Consider the following 16,373-nt stretch of genomic DNA (forward strand, 5'->3'; position numbering starts at 1 on the left):
ATACATATATATACATACATATACATACATACATATACATATATATACATACATATACATATATATACATACATATACATATATATACATACATATACATACATACATATACATATATATACATACATATACATACATATACATATATATACATATATATACATATACATACATACATATACATACATATACATACATACATATACATACATACATATACATATATATACATACATATACATACATATACATATATATACATACATATACATACATATACATACATATACATATATATATACACACACACAGAATTTTTATTTTATACAATTTCCCAACTACAATATATGCCTCACAAACTACAGTTCATTAATATTCAAAATTACACACACTACATCACTTCAGCTTCTTGTTCATGCTTACATATTGCCATGGAAATCTAAAATATTAAACACTATATAACACACACACACACACATATATATTATACATATATATATGTATATATATATATATATATATATATATATATATATATATATATATATATATATATATACACACACACACCCATAGTTCATTCAGGTCGAGAGCTATACATAGAAATTTGATTACTCAGGCCCAATAATATATACATACGTTATATATTATACACACATTATTAGTATACCAGCGCTAAATATATATATATATATGTACCTCAAAAATGTGTGTGCGTATATATATTCCTAAGTATACACACACACACAGACGGTCACATGCGTAAACACTAACACATGCGTTTTATATATATACCATTTGGCTTATTGACAGAACTATTTTGAATGTGTATCACTGTACACCGAACATCATATACATACATACGTCTATAGAACACATTATATATATTTTCAACAACGGGTATATATGCATAGTGCACTGGTATTTCATACACACAAACATCTACATACCTACAGATGTATACTATAAACATACAAGGTCATATGAGCGCGCAACATACACACACATATATATATATATACATATATATATATATATATATATACGCACATTTATATACACACTACTACCATATGCATACATTCGTCTACGAAAGTATATTTGTATATCTGTATTATACACACGTACAGACCCAGTGAAACATACATACATTCAATTATGGATTTATATATATATATATATACATATGTATGAGTATGTTTATACATGAAACTTACATATACACAGAAGCAAACATTATACACACAGACAACACCCGTGCACATTATATAGACATTATACACACCAGACATATACACTCACAAAAGATGTGTATTATTTAACAAAGGAGGGAATAAATAAATACATATATATGGCTAATAATATACTTTTATTTTATACTTACTTATTCGTAATTTCAGGCTACTACTCTTCCGTTTTCGACTCATCTTGAAGTATTTAAAAACGTCAATTAAACCAGGTATCGACACCGTGTTGCAATTTTAACGATTTCAACCCCAAACGGAAGAAGTCAAATTAATATATACACCTATATATATGTGTATGTGAGTGTCTGAATGAAAGGGATAGACGATATAATGTTGCCTTACATGTGTGACTGTATAAATAATATATACATATATATATAGATATATGAATATGTAAATATTGGAAAGGAGTGTGAGTGAGAGAGGGAGGAGGAGGAATCGTTCTCTTCCCCAGAGAGAAGATAAAGTCGGAGAAATTATACGGAATTAATAAATTTCGGGAATAATATTTGTTTGAAAGTTGGTCGTTGGTGTACAAAGAATTGGAGGTATTACAATTATTGCTGTGTTTTTTGGGTTTTTTTTTTTTTTTTTTAGGGTGTAAGTGTGACGGGAGCGCGGCTGTCTGAGTGTTGATGACGACGAGATAGCGCCATGTCAGAAGAAGGTAGTTGAAGAGAAGGAAAGAGAGAGGAAGATAAGGATAGAGAGAGGGGGGAAGAGAGAGGATGAGTGTATGTAACCCTTATGAGAATGAGGGAGAGGACGAGTGTATGTAACCCTTTGAGTGAGTGAGAGTGAGTTAGCAGACGATATGTTAGAAGAATCAAACAATAAAGACCAATATATATGTAACCAATATTAATAACAACTATATAATAATAATAGTAATAATAATAATGGTAATGATAATAATATAAATATTGGCAATATACACACGTGCATGTGCATGTATCTATTTATGTAATTAAATAGTGTGGATAGCTAAAGTTTTCTAGTTTTATGAATCTCTTACAAATATTCGTATCTATTTATATTGTATACACGGCTCACTACTTCCAGTAAATTCTATATTTATGATATATTTCTCTCTTTATATACAGATACATACACATACAGTATGTATATTAGGTTGAATGTCCGTGTATAATTTAGTGGCGATTTAGATTATGAGTACGTTTCGATTACACACTTATAAAGAAATAGTAGTTGCAGGGTTAACGAGAAACTACCATAGAGGAATGGTTTTGTAGATACACAGAGGGTGGGGAAATTTGCTTGAAGGAAATAAATATATATTCAAAGACTATATCCCAAATTCTTCCCCTCTGTTTTGCACACGCTCACTGTCTATAGATTCCCCCTGTCTGCTATTATACTAAGCATCTGTTCATTATCTCTAACTGGTTCTTTCTTAATCTATTTCCGTCTTTTCTTCATCCATTCCCCCCTGCATCTATCAGTCTATCTTCCTTCCTATTTACTGTTGTAGAAGAGAATTCCTCGGATTCACTTTACGACCAACAACAGCAGCAGTTCACATCGCATTACTTCCACTTTTTGTGACCAAAAAGCAAAAAAAAAAAAATCGCTACGGTTTCAAATTCTTTGTCTAATTCGGGCAATGAACGGAGAAAATTAAATTCTTAAAAACCGTTTATCTTTTTCAATATCAACATACATATTTATATATTCCAATTTTGCGTTTATGGTGAGCAGCATTCTTCATATATTTATTTCACTGAAGTGTTATATATTCGTTTGATCAATACGGTACTGTTTATTTTTAAAATACGCTGTTTTCCAGTCTTCGATTTGTTTCTTTTGGGGCATACATTTGAATAAAAAAAGAAACAATCCTTTTTTCCTTGTTTTTAAATTAGCTTTCCCTCACATATAGATGTTTCTGGAAATACCCTTCCTATCAACCCATATCTACTGAATATACCAAATTGTTATGTTACAATTCTTTCTTTCGAAAGTATCTTTTACTTTAACTTGCAAACCTTCCCTGATATTTCATGGCCTTCTGCCTAAGATGTTACATCAGTTCTGCTTCTCTGCCCCACATAGTATTAGAACTATTCGCCGCTGCTTTTGACAACAAACTGCTCAGATGTACCCCTGGTCTATGGAATATAACATTCCTCGTGCATTTTAACAATAATTTATGGCATAATCCAAAGAGAACACGTTTTTTAACCCAAAAATTCTAATTTTCTAATATTATTTTCTCACATTAGTCTCTATGCGCCCTGCGTGGCAATATCCACTGGGTCCGACTGTTTTTAATAAATATGTAAAAAAAAAAAAGTTAATGATTAATTATATGATCCATACTAGTCATCATCAAATATGATAATGATTCTTAGATATAACAACATGGTTTTCTAAGTGACAGTCGTTACGTTCATTCATTTCCCCAAAAACATTTAGAGGCGAAACCTGAAATCGAAACCACTTTCAACTCAATATCTGAGTATAGGAGATTTATGGCATTATGGCTGTTGAATATATAGAAAGGGACTCAGCATCATCGATATGTATGTATATCCGAGAGACACTGAACTTGGAACTAAGAAGCCAGTGAAACACTCGTCACTAACATAGTGTTGCCACTGCCTACAGTATCGAAGTACATCAGCCTGTGCTCCCAACGTATTATTGAATCAACAACGGATCCTCGAGGTAGTCACTCGATCCGTTAGAAATAGCAGCCAAATATCCCTCAACTCATACCCTACTGTCTTTTAAAAAAGTCTAATAATACTAGTTACATTATGTATGAAATACAAAAACGCCGGGGTAGTCATAGCTGGAACGCCTCTGATCATAAGCCTGTTTGCTCGATCGCGGTGACCTGGAGTCTAAAAAACAACACAAAGTCGGTGACTTATCATATCGACACTTCGTATATATATATATATATATATATATATATATGTATGTATGTATGTATGTATATACACACATACACACAGATATATACATACATGTATGTACATATGTATATATAAAATTGTGTGTTCAGCATAAATAATGTGAAATGACTTATAATAATATCATTATCTATATTTGATATTTGACAAACGACTGTAAATGTTAGAGGGGGTGGGGAGTAACCCCGGTTCTCTGAAAGGGAGGTATCTATGTGGTTGCCTGATCTGTTAGAAATAGCAGTCAAATAAATAGCCTAAGAACCACACCCTATCATATTTTCCCCCGTCAAAAAGAAGGGCATATAGAATAATGTAGTCTGAAACGAATGTGTTTGATTATAGATCTGTCGATTTGGGCTGAATTGGCGGTAAGCGACATTTTTTTGTCAAATGCAAATTAAATCATTTATAGAAATAAACAATAAAATGCAACATTTTCTATTGAATAATTTATGTGTCACGTATGCCCCGCAGATACGGGGATAGTTATAGCGGTGTATGAAGAACAGCCAGCGAATTTGTTGTATCAGCCACTCTACTTCACCTGATACAATCCCCAGGCCTGACAATTTTAATCCCAATTTGAAGGAAGAGAGCGACAATCTGGGGACCCAGGATAGTGAGTCTCAATAGCGACCGGCGCGAAAACGAATCTGTCCGTCAATAGCTCCGACTTAATGATTTTTCTGTTCCTCTGCATAGAAGGTGACAACTCCCAAGTAGGTGACAACTCCCAAGGTAGGAGATTGTGTCAAAATGCATGGTAACCCAGATGGGTAACATGCCCTCTTCGTGCAGAGAAAAGGATTATCTCGTCAGGATGTCTGTCACTGCCATAGTCGAGGCTACCAGTTCTTAGTTGTGAGCGAAAAGAGCAGAGTTGGGGACTCATTTTAATAATAATATCGTTAAGTATGGTGAGGCGAGGGCAATATTTCGCACGATGTCAAAAAGCAGCGAGCCCAATCCGAACACGGTTATGTTTTTTTGACCGAGGCAGCAAGCTGACAGAATCGTTAGCTCGTCGGACAGAATGCTCAGCGGTATTTCTTCCGGCTCTTTACGTTCTGAGTTCCAATTCCGCTGAAATCGACATTGCCATTCATTATTTTGGAATTGATCAAATAAGTACCAACCGAGCACTGGAATCGATACAATCGATTTTTTCCTCCCCTAAAACTGCTGCTCTGGTGCCAGAATTTCAAAAGCCCGGAGAGACGTTTGAATTCAGAACATAAGTACGTTTAACTAATTAACTACCAGTCAATCATCCTTGATAATATTTACTTCTAACATGAGAACAGTGTATGGGAACCTGGAAGGATGTCAAGCCAAGTGTACCTCGCCAGGATTCGAGTCCTAGGAATCCTAGGGTCGGTTACTCAGTTTCCATGGCATACAAGTGACCGAGATCACAACATTCCCCCGCTGAAAGGGGCACCGGTCCACCGAAAGGTTACTCGTTTGCGGATGAGTGGCCTGGAGTAACACGAAATGAAGTGTTTTGCTTATGAACACGATGCACCGCCCGGTTCGAAAATCGAAACTACGATCTTGCAATCGTAAGTGCAACACTAACCACTAAGCCACGATCGCAAGCTCTATGAGTTCGAGGACTCCAGAGAGTAATGTCCAAGGGTTGTTATTGTTGCTGCTGCTGATTGTGATGAATGAAAGACGGAATGGTCATGACTGGAATACCTTTGATTGCAAGTCTGTGGGATCAGGGCTCATTCGGGGCTAAACAGCTCGAAAACCAGAAATCTAGGACAAGTGTCTCGGGTCGACCAAAGCCTTGTAAAGTGGATTTGGTAGACGGAAACTGAAAGAAACCCGTCGTGTGTGTGTATGTATGTATGTATGCGCGTGTCTTCGTGTTTGTCATCCCCCCCCCCACCGCTTGACAATTGGTGTTGGTGTGTTTATGTACCCATAACTTAGAGATTCGGCCAAAGTAACCGATAGAATAAGTTCGAGAGACAGAAAAAGAGACTCTATGTGGTCGCTCGGCCTTCTAGAATATCAGTTAAATCTTCCTCGAATTATACTCTACAGTTTTCGAAAAGAAGGACAGCAATGCTGGATAATGTAGCTTATGCATAAAGAAAAACGTGATGGTCACGGCCGGAAGTTAAAGCGTCATCGGCAACAATGAAATAATCCTTTCTGCTAAAGGCACAAGGCCTGAATTTTCGGGGAGGGGACAAGTCAATTACATCAACCCCATGTTTCACTGGTACTTAATTTATCGACTCCGAAAGGATGAAAGGCAAAGTCGACCTCGGCAGAATTTGAACTCAGGACGTAGCAACAGGCGAAATACCGCTAAGCATTTCGTCCGGCGTGCTAACGATTCTGCCAGCTCGCTGCCTTAGCAACACTGAAATAATACCCGATCCAACGTGTGAGTTCCTACATCAATGGTTTTCATCCGGGGTCCACATGACTCTTGGAGGTCTACATGACTCTTGGAGGTCCACGTGTCTACAATAAACAGCTGAAATTTCTTCGATGCATAAAATATTCTAACATTTTTTTTCTTCTCTACCTACAATTCTCAATAATATTTGATTATAAAAATATTATGGGATGTTTTGAAACGTCGACTGGCTATGGAAGTCAAGTAGAGTAGAACAGAAATGAAAGGGGTCAACAGGCAAGAAATGATTGAGAGCCACTTGCTCCACATGGACACTTGACCTGTTAAGAAATAGCAGTGGACACTTGACCTGTTAAGAAATAGCAGTGAGGTCTCTCACAAATCATAACACGGTGTTTAAGAAAAGGACACACTGTATTATGTGTGACCCTGGGTTCCTTTCTTATAAGAAAAAGACCAGAGGATCACGGCTAGATTGCCTTTGATCAACGATCTGCTTGAATGAGACTGACTTGGAGTTAAATATCAATAATCAGAAACTCTTAAAATTACAGGCCGTCGTCATATAAAGAAAAGGAAAGAAAAAAAAACAAACAAACAAAACGGAGACATTTCGATTATGTGATCTTGGTCCCCTGCCCGTAGGAAAAAGATAAGAAGCTCACGGCTGGATTGCCTTTGATCAAAGACCTGCTCGAATAAGGCTGACCTAGAATTAAACAACAGCTCGAAATCCTAGACCGCAGTAGTAACCCACCCTTCAAAACTGTCAAAAAATACAAACAGTTTCGCTCACAGCAAAAATATTCCTAGGTTTACTACATAATGGGTTCTACTCCACACACATGGACGCACACACAAATATATACACGACTAGGGTGTGTTTTGTTAGATTTCACTCACATTTGTAGATACTGATCTACTAAACATCTAACAACACCAAGATCAATTTGAATGTATTCGTATAATTATTTATTTATTTATGTGTTTATTTTATCTACAGTTTCGTCTATGTACAAAAGTGGGTGCGTAAAAAACAAACAATGTGCACAGCGTGATAATAAAAGAGAAGATATGTCACAACCACAGATCCAGATATGTAAACTCTTGTGTAAGTGTGAGCGTGTGCCTGTTTGCCTGCGCGTGCACACACACACACGTTTAGTATTGATTGTCATAACTTGACTACAGACCCTGTACACCCATAGGTGAAACTCGGAGCAGAAAGATTCAATCTAAATAATATACACATCTTTTATTCGTTTCGGTCATTAGACTGCAGCCATGTTGGGGGCATTTGCCTTGAAGAATTCTTAGACAAATGTATCGACCCCTAGCATTTATTTTCATTTTTAAGACCCGGTACTTATTCTATAGGCCTCTTATGCCGGTCCGCTAAGTTACGGGGACGTAAACGCACCAGCACCAGTTGTCAAGCGGTGGGGGACACATACATACACACACACACACACACACATATATATATACGACGGGCTTCTTTCAGTTCCCGCCTACCAAATCCACTCACAAGGCTTTGGTTGGCCCAAGGCTATAGTAGAAGGCACTTGCCTAAAAAGCCACGCAGTGGGACTGAACCCGGAACCATGTGGTTGGGCAGCAAGTTTCTTCAACACATGTATATGAAGGTGGGTTTATCCTTATTCTTCACACACACACACACGTGTATGTATGAAGAGTAGGATAACCCCAAGCTTGTGTTTTTATTAAAGTTCCTGGGCGCGTTTCACCATTATGGTCGTTTGAAGCCCTTCGACAGCTGTTCCAAATAAATATATTTCTATGCAGGTCAAAACTTCGAAGTCACTGTCAACACTATTCTAGTTAGCAAATATTACGTACTCTATAAATGTATTGAGTAATCCTTCGGTTTAATGTAAAATTGTTTTCGTAACTCGACATAAGCACACACACACACACACACACACAGTATCAAACGCGCGCGTTCACAGAACAAGAGTCCGACTGACTGTAGTTACCTCCCTTAATTTTGTAATTATTCATTTATTGGAATTAAATTTGCTGGCCCTAAGCCAATATTGGAAAGATTTATTCCATTGTATAGAGTTGTTGTTTAAGTTCAACCATCTATGATCTAGCAAACCTTTGACCAAAATCATTGCACTCACGAAGAAAGAAATAATCCATTTGTTTATTTAAGACTAGATTATCTAATTATCCCGCCCACCACTTTTTAGGTAGGGTGGGTCGATGTGTAGTTTTTAGGGAGATCTGTCTGCTATTTCTAGCAGGTCAAGCGATGGTATTGCAGTTATTTTTATCGTTGTTGTCTGACTCCAGGTCAGAACTATTGAGCAACCTTCTGATAAGAAATGTTCCAGCCTTGACCATCTCGCCTGTTTCGTATTTTCAGAACTACATTATCCAGGAGAGATGTGATATGAGGGAAAATTGGTAAACAGTCTATTCATAGATTTCTTTCCCCACGTTGTCTTGAAGATGGTGAGTTGGTAGAAATAGAAGAACATCAGACTGAACACTTTTCATCATCCACAAGCTGATGTGTTTCAACTGATCCTAATGTTCCGTAGTCATCCTTTATAAGATGGCGGTTGTTGTTGATTGAACTGTTTGGGATGGCATATGTCTGCGCTTCGCCAATCAAACCCCCGATGACAGGTGCCAACTTCTTTGCTAACAATTTGGTCAAAATCTTGAACTTTGTATTTAGCAGAATTAACCGAAAATTATCAATGTAACTCTCACTCCTTGTTTGGATCCTTTCTCGGCAGAGCCACCATTCTTCAGCTCGCAGAAGTAGGAAGTCACCTGTTCAATTGACCGTTGCAGCAGTCACCTGCGAAGAGGTCACCGAACATGTCTGACATATATGCGTAAAGCTCGTAGAAAAGACCATCTAAGCTCAGTGATTTTCCCTTTATGCAGCTATACATGGCTTTCCGTACTTCAGTGACGGTGATCGGCTTCTTGCAACATTCTGACTCCGTTGCCAAAAATCGTGTCGGCCCATTCTGAAGTCCATCCCACGATCGTATCTGTCACTCGTTCCAAACTGTCGAACGAAGTGCTACTGAAAAATTGCACAGATTTACTTGGGGTTGAGTAGCACGTACTCATCATGGTCCGCCAAAGGGCGAAACGTGGCTTTGTAACGACCAAATGCCGCCTCTTCCACTCAGGCTCAGTGAACGGGTTTCGTTCCGTCAAGTCTTAAGGGTACGTACATTAGCACTTACAACGCAGTCTTTATCCTTTAGGCTGTAGAATTGGTCAAGGGCCAATCTTGCTTGAAGCACGTTTGTTGCAACACCTTTCCTAAGAGCCTCATCTAGGTTTCTAAGTTACCATCTCATCTAGTTTTCTTTGTCATTATCCACTTGCTAAATCTTATTGATCCTATTCTAATCAATCTTTTTCGTGGTGAACGACCGTTTATATTGTTGACAACTTTTGTCAACGTCCGATTAACTCATTTGCTAATCCGATCTCTCTGTAAGCACCGGAACGGAAGCGCTGTTTCCAGTAACTATGGTCTTGCCATTGTAGTCTATTTAGGTCGTCCTTACAAGTCCAAAATTTGTGGTCTTTGTAGCAGACCCCTGGAAATTGTGGACAATCTATACTATCCCTATCTACTGGCCTACAGTTTCCGAATGTCCAGAGGTACATTCAGGAAATACAGACGCCACATGTTGGACAGTTGGAAACCTCTGATCAGGTTTGAGAGGCTTTTGTACGCCCTTCTCTTATCATTTGACCTCGCACACTCCATAGGAGCATCCAAGATATGTCGTTCCAATTACCCACTAGCACTAAAGATCAGAACGGTCTAAGGAATGCCTTCAGACGCCCGAAGAAATTTTTTTTTTTATAGCAGAGAAGGAGCTTGATACAATCTCTTGTACTTATTGTATTGCATTTCAACGTCAGGAGTTCTCCAAATGACAAACACCAATCACTCCATCAAGAAATACTGGTAAGATGTCACCACCACCAAACAGGCGGCGCCAAAACGCCTCATATATAATTAAAGTAGTGGAAAGTGAGAACTGATAAAATGCCATATATAATTTAGTTTCGACCTATTCTGTTTCGAGTTCAAATTGTACCGACTCCATTTCGCTTTTCGTTGGTCTATGGTCGATAAAATTAACTCGGTATACACTTTAGGTCAATTCAATTGACTTCCCTTAATTTAAACCGACCTGCATAATGACATCTGAACAATTCTGTATATCCACTTTTAATAATGAAGTGGATCGAAATGTTAGTTTATAAATGCTGCCTTAATTACTGGTACAGATTACAACAGAATTTATAATGGAACGGAGAGAGATTTCCAGGCAACACAGATTAGTTAGAGGAAATGAATGAATGAATAAATAAACTGCACTGTTTCTTATCCGGACAAGAGACAGACGTTCAACAATTGATTTAATCGTATCTGCTGGATGTCAATGCTGTTGATGGTTGCTTTTGTAAAAAGTTGTATTTATTATAGAAATTATTGATTTCTTTGCATTCGCCGAAAAAGGACGCATTTCTTGACTGCAGGCATCAGAGCTTCATTGAAAGGAAAGCAGGAAATTACTGGTATACCCAGAAGAAAATGGAGTGGAATAATGACAAATCGATTCAATATTACCTATTTTCGGTTGTTTTCTCCTTTCCCCTATTTTTTTTCCTTCAAATTAGCCATGATGAAGCAGACCCATAATGAAAAATAATCCATTTGGAATCATTCCGTTTATTTATCTTTTATTTTTGTCTGCATGAGACTCCTTGTCCAGTGTATTCTTCCTGGGAAAGGGTCTTCTACTATAGTCTTGGGCCGCCCAAAGCCATGTGAGTGGATTTGGTAGATGGAAACTGAAAGAAACCCATCGTATATGTGTGTGTGTGTGTGTGTGTGTGTGTATTTGTGCCCCCAACATCCCTTGACAACTGATGTTGGAGTGTTTACGTCTCCATAACTTATCGGATCAGCAAAAGAGACTGATAGAATAAGTTTATTTCTTGATCTATAGTGCTGGCCACCAGTTTTATGTAATAGTTCTTTTCTTAGATTGGTGCCAGACCCAGAAATGTGCCAAAGGATGAGGTATAGTCAATTGAAAATCCCTTAGGATACAGCTGGTACTTAGCTCCACAGGTTCTTGAACTTAGAAAACTCAAAACATAGAATAAAAAGAGAGGAAGAAAAATGTAATAAATGCTATCTGGCATTCGATAATGTTCCCGCCACTCTATCGAGTCCTGACTCATCAATATTTTTCCATATTTCCCCGATTGGTTTTGTGTTTGCTCCTGTAGTTTAAAAAAACATTTAATCTTATCTTCGTGTGGCGCTACGTGAGAAAGCAGGAACGATTGTCAGCCAGCAGAGCGCTTTTGCTGTTGCTACTGCTGTTACACAATTGCTGTTTTCGTGAGTCAACGAAAGCAAAGAAACAGAAAAAGATAATTACAGTTGAACACCAATCAATAAAGCGACTTTTCATATGGACACACCTATTTCATTGTAAACAGAAAGCTTCGCTATTGATTTTTACTTCTTTCCTTCCTTCTTGCTGAATCTTTTATCTCTTACTTGTTTCAGTCATTGGACTGTGGCCAGGCTGGGGCACCACCTTGAAGGTATTTTAATCAAACAAATCAATCCCTGTATTTTTTGTCATGTCTGGTACATATTCAAGCAACCTCTTTACAGGGACATGAACAAACTAACACCTGTTGTCAGGCAGTGATGAAGGACAGACATAATACACACATATAATATATGATGGGCTTCCACACAGTTTCCATTTATTGAATCCATTCACAAAGCTTTGGTCGGCCCGAGGATGACACCTGCCCAAGGTGCCATTCAGTGGAACTGAACCAGGAAGCACGTGGTTGCAAAGTGATTTTCTTATCCACACAGCCATGCCTGCATGTAAGCTAACGAGTTCCCACACTGGGAATTAACTCTGAATGTTAGCAAGGAATCCTAACTACCAGACCACAGTGGCCAGGCAGAAATGTGTTTTGTGATGCTTTTCTTCCCAAGTCCACCTTGAGCTAACTAGACCAGTGGTTTCCAACCCTTTTAATATCTGGATCTGATCCAAAACCTGTTTTCCGGGTATGATCCAAAAGTGAAACACAAGTCAATCAAAGACATTTATTATATTTGTAAAGGGAAGACCACAGGGGGCCATCAGAAGGATGCTTGAGGGCCACATGCAGCCCTGGGAGTCACAGTTGAGAATGGCTGAACAAGACAATTGATGATTCCAACTGTGACCATCTCATCATTTTAGGAAGTATATAGGATTGCATTTTCCGAATCTGTCCCTTCCTCCCTCAACACAACAGGGAGCGATCTGAGGGAGATTTCAGTGGATCAAACAACAACATAGAGGCTCCCTCCTTGGGTCATCTTACAACGTGTTTGCTTTGGTCGGCCCGAGGCTATAGCAGAAGACACTTGCCCAAGTGCCACGCAGTGGGACTGAACCTGGAACCATGTGGTTGGTAAGCAAACCACACAGCCACTCCTGCGCCTATAACAAGGTCAGGGTTTGCAATGAAAGGGCATCCAGCCAATGAAAATCTGCCTCAACAAATTCTGTCTGACCCATGCAAGCTTGGCAAAGTGGACTTTAAACACTGATAACACACACACACACACACACACGCACAGTTATATACATTATGTTAGATAATACATCTCAAGGCATATCTAGCAATTATGAGTGTTGATAAAATACATGTCTGTTAATGCATTACGGAAAGTAGAAAAGAGTAACTGTTACATCACTTGCAGAAATAACAACAACTGCTGCTGCAGCGGCAACAACAACACTTACATGCATGTAAAAGGTAAGTGCTGCATATATGGAAAAGCATGTATAGACACAGTTCTGCTTTACACTTATCTCCATATTGAATAATATTTGTGGAAGGACAAGCGTTCATATCCATTGAGTCAATTGACACAGCATGCTGTCAAATGTTGTACATAACAACCAATTGGTTAAGCACAGCACAAAGCTTAGAATAGGTTAAAAACAAATTCTCTCTAAACAGAAACCCAGTAAGCCCTTTGGCTTTTAAATAGTTATCAAGCACTTACGATTCAAACGAGAGCTCTTAATTACTTGTAGCAGCAAACAATAATATATTTATTAATAATGTATGTAGCGTATGCATGTGTATATGTATATGTGTGTGTGTATGTATGTACATAAAGTGAACTGGCAAAATTGTTAGCAAGCTTGACAAAATGCTTAGTGGCGTTTCTGCTTTTATATTCCAAGTTCAAATCCTACCGATATTTACTTTGCCTTTCATCCTTTTGGGGTCGATAAAATAAGTACCAGCTGAACGCTGAGGTAGATGTAATTGACTTCCCTACCCCTTATATATATATATATATATATAATGGAGAAATTATACAAAATGTATAAATAGATGATGAGTAAAGCACAGTTTCAATTATCTGCTGTTATCCGTAGATTTATTGCAGGAACTACGTAGTGGTGGTTGGGGTAACAGTATTAATAAAATAGGAGATGGAATGTGTGATAGACTTTATTGAGTACAACACATGTTTCGACCCGTTTTGGATCTCTTCGGGTACATCAATAAAATGTCTCACTAGAGATTTTTTGAGTCAGCTTTGAGTCAAATTTGATGGACGTATAGCAGTATGTAAGCCGACTCAAGCAATCTCTACTGAAACTTCCATCTCCTATTTTATTAATACTATATATATATATATATATATATACATATATATACACACACATATATATATATATACACTTACACACATATTTGAAGAAAATCAAATTCTAAAAACAACAAAAATTCAAGTGGGATGTTCACAATTCTTCTTATTATTATTATTAGGTTGATGGTGAAGGAAGGAAAAACAGTTATAGAATAATAGTAAAACGCTTTGGACAAAGTCCTTCATCAAATATTAGAAGAAAGTCCAGGAGAGACAAGGAAGAGAAGAAAGAAAAATATAAAAGAGAGAGAAAAGAGCACAAAAAAAACAAAAGGCAACTGATCTTCAACCTCTGACAAACTGGAAATGTGAGATGTAATTGTGGTTTTATTGGGAAGAAAGTGAAACAGAAGTGTCTGTTGGTGTGTGTGTGTAAACAGCTAAGACTTTAAAATCATCATCATCATCATCGTTTAACGTCCGCTTTCCATGCTAGCATGGGTTGGATGATTTGACTGAGGACTGGTGAAACATAAATTGTATTTAAGCCATCTACAAGTATGGCCTAAGATAAGAAACAAAAATGCTACTACAAGAGTCAAATGTTATATCTATTACTTACCAGGTGATTGTGCTACCAATTATAATAAATTATGTAAAAAGCACCTATGCTGGTGCCATATAAAAACATCTGAGATGGTGCCATGTAAAAAAGACCCAATACACACTATAAAGTGGTTGGCATTAGGAAGGGCATCCAGCTGTAGAAACCAAGCCAAAACAGACAAAATGGAGCCTGTTGCAGCTCTTTGGCTTCCCAGCTCCAGTTAAACTGTCCAACCCATGCCAGCATATAAAATGGACATTCAATGACGATGATCCACTGATTCCCATTTTGTCCATCCCTCAAACTAAGCCAAGCCAAGTATTGAGTGTTATGTATCTAGGAGTACATTATGCAATGTGTCCCTTCCTTTTCTATACAGTGGTGTGTAATTCGAGGGAGATCTGGCTGCTAGTCTTAGTAAGTCGAGTGACTGACTACCCACCAACCTCTCCCGATTCTTAGAGATTCTTTCATTTGCTTTGAGTCTTTTCTATAACCGTAAAGGCCTGGCCTGATTAGAGATGTCAATTGAACGTCTGTGATTTTTCTATCACTGACAGATTTGTAATAGAATATAATTGGAGAGAGGATGTGTGTGTGTGTGTGTGTGCATGTGTGTTTGTGTATGCACATGTGTGTGGGTGTCTTAGAGAGAGAGAGAGAGAGAGAGAGAAGAGAAATATTAGCAAAAGCTTAAAAGCTTAGCTAAGTATAGTGCATGTGTGTGTGTGGTGTGTTTGCAGATAGGAATATAATAATCCTAATAAAAAAAAGAAGAAAAACATGAAAGCCATTAGAGCAACAGGAATGAGAACAACAAAAGCTAACAAATCAACTCAATAAAAGAAAAAAAATTCTTTGATAGCATTTGTTCCTCTAAGTAAACTCTCTCCACCATTTTTATTCATTGTGTGTGTGTGTTGTTTAAACATGGTGTCTCATTCAATGTGTGTGTGTGTGGTATATGTTAATATCCATGTAGTGCAGGCATGTAGTTTTGTGGCTAGGGTATTTGGCTCATGGTCATAGGGTCGTAAGTTCAATCCCTGGCTTAGCAGTTAGGGTGTTGAACTCATAATTGTAAGGTTGTGATTTCAATTCCTGGATTGAGCAATCTATTGTGTTCTTGAGCAAAACACTTTATTTCATATATATATATATATATATGCATATGTGGGCACAGGACGTCAAACTCTCTGAACCGCTAAATTACAGGGAAGTTAAACACACCAGCATCGGTTGTCAAGTGATGTTGGGGAGGCGGGACAAACACAGACACACACACACACACACATATATATATATACGACGGGCCTCTTTCAGTTTCCGTCTACCAAATCCATTCACAAGGCTTTGGCTGGCCTGAGGCTATAGTAGAAGACACTTGACCAAGGTGCCACGCAGTGGAACTGACCTGGAAACCATGTGGTTGGTAAGCAAGCTACTTACCACACAGCTACTCTTGCGCCTATATATATATATA

General features: G+C 37.8%; 1 protein-coding gene across 6 annotated transcripts in view; it reads right to left on the bottom strand.

The window, feature by feature from the left end:
- The window catches only part of LOC106869147 (5'-AMP-activated protein kinase subunit gamma-1), a 486,366-nt gene that overhangs the window by 79,257 nt on the left and 390,736 nt on the right, over positions 1 to 16,373 (bottom strand). The window contains exon 1 of one of the 6 annotated variants that reach the window (XM_014914751.2): positions 1,385 to 1,883. The exons of the other annotated variants lie outside the window; for them this stretch is intronic. Within the exon in view, the coding sequence (XP_014770237.1) occupies positions 1,385 to 1,427 (43 nt within the window). The 5' untranslated portion in view covers positions 1,428 to 1,883. Of the gene's footprint in view, positions 1 to 1,384; positions 1,884 to 16,373 lie in introns of those variants that run through there. 6 annotated transcript variants of the gene reach the window in all.

This window comes from Octopus bimaculoides, chromosome 9, assembly GCF_001194135.2.
Source record: "Octopus bimaculoides isolate UCB-OBI-ISO-001 chromosome 9, ASM119413v2, whole genome shotgun sequence".
Classification (NCBI taxonomy): Eukaryota; Metazoa; Mollusca; class Cephalopoda; order Octopoda; family Octopodidae; genus Octopus; species Octopus bimaculoides.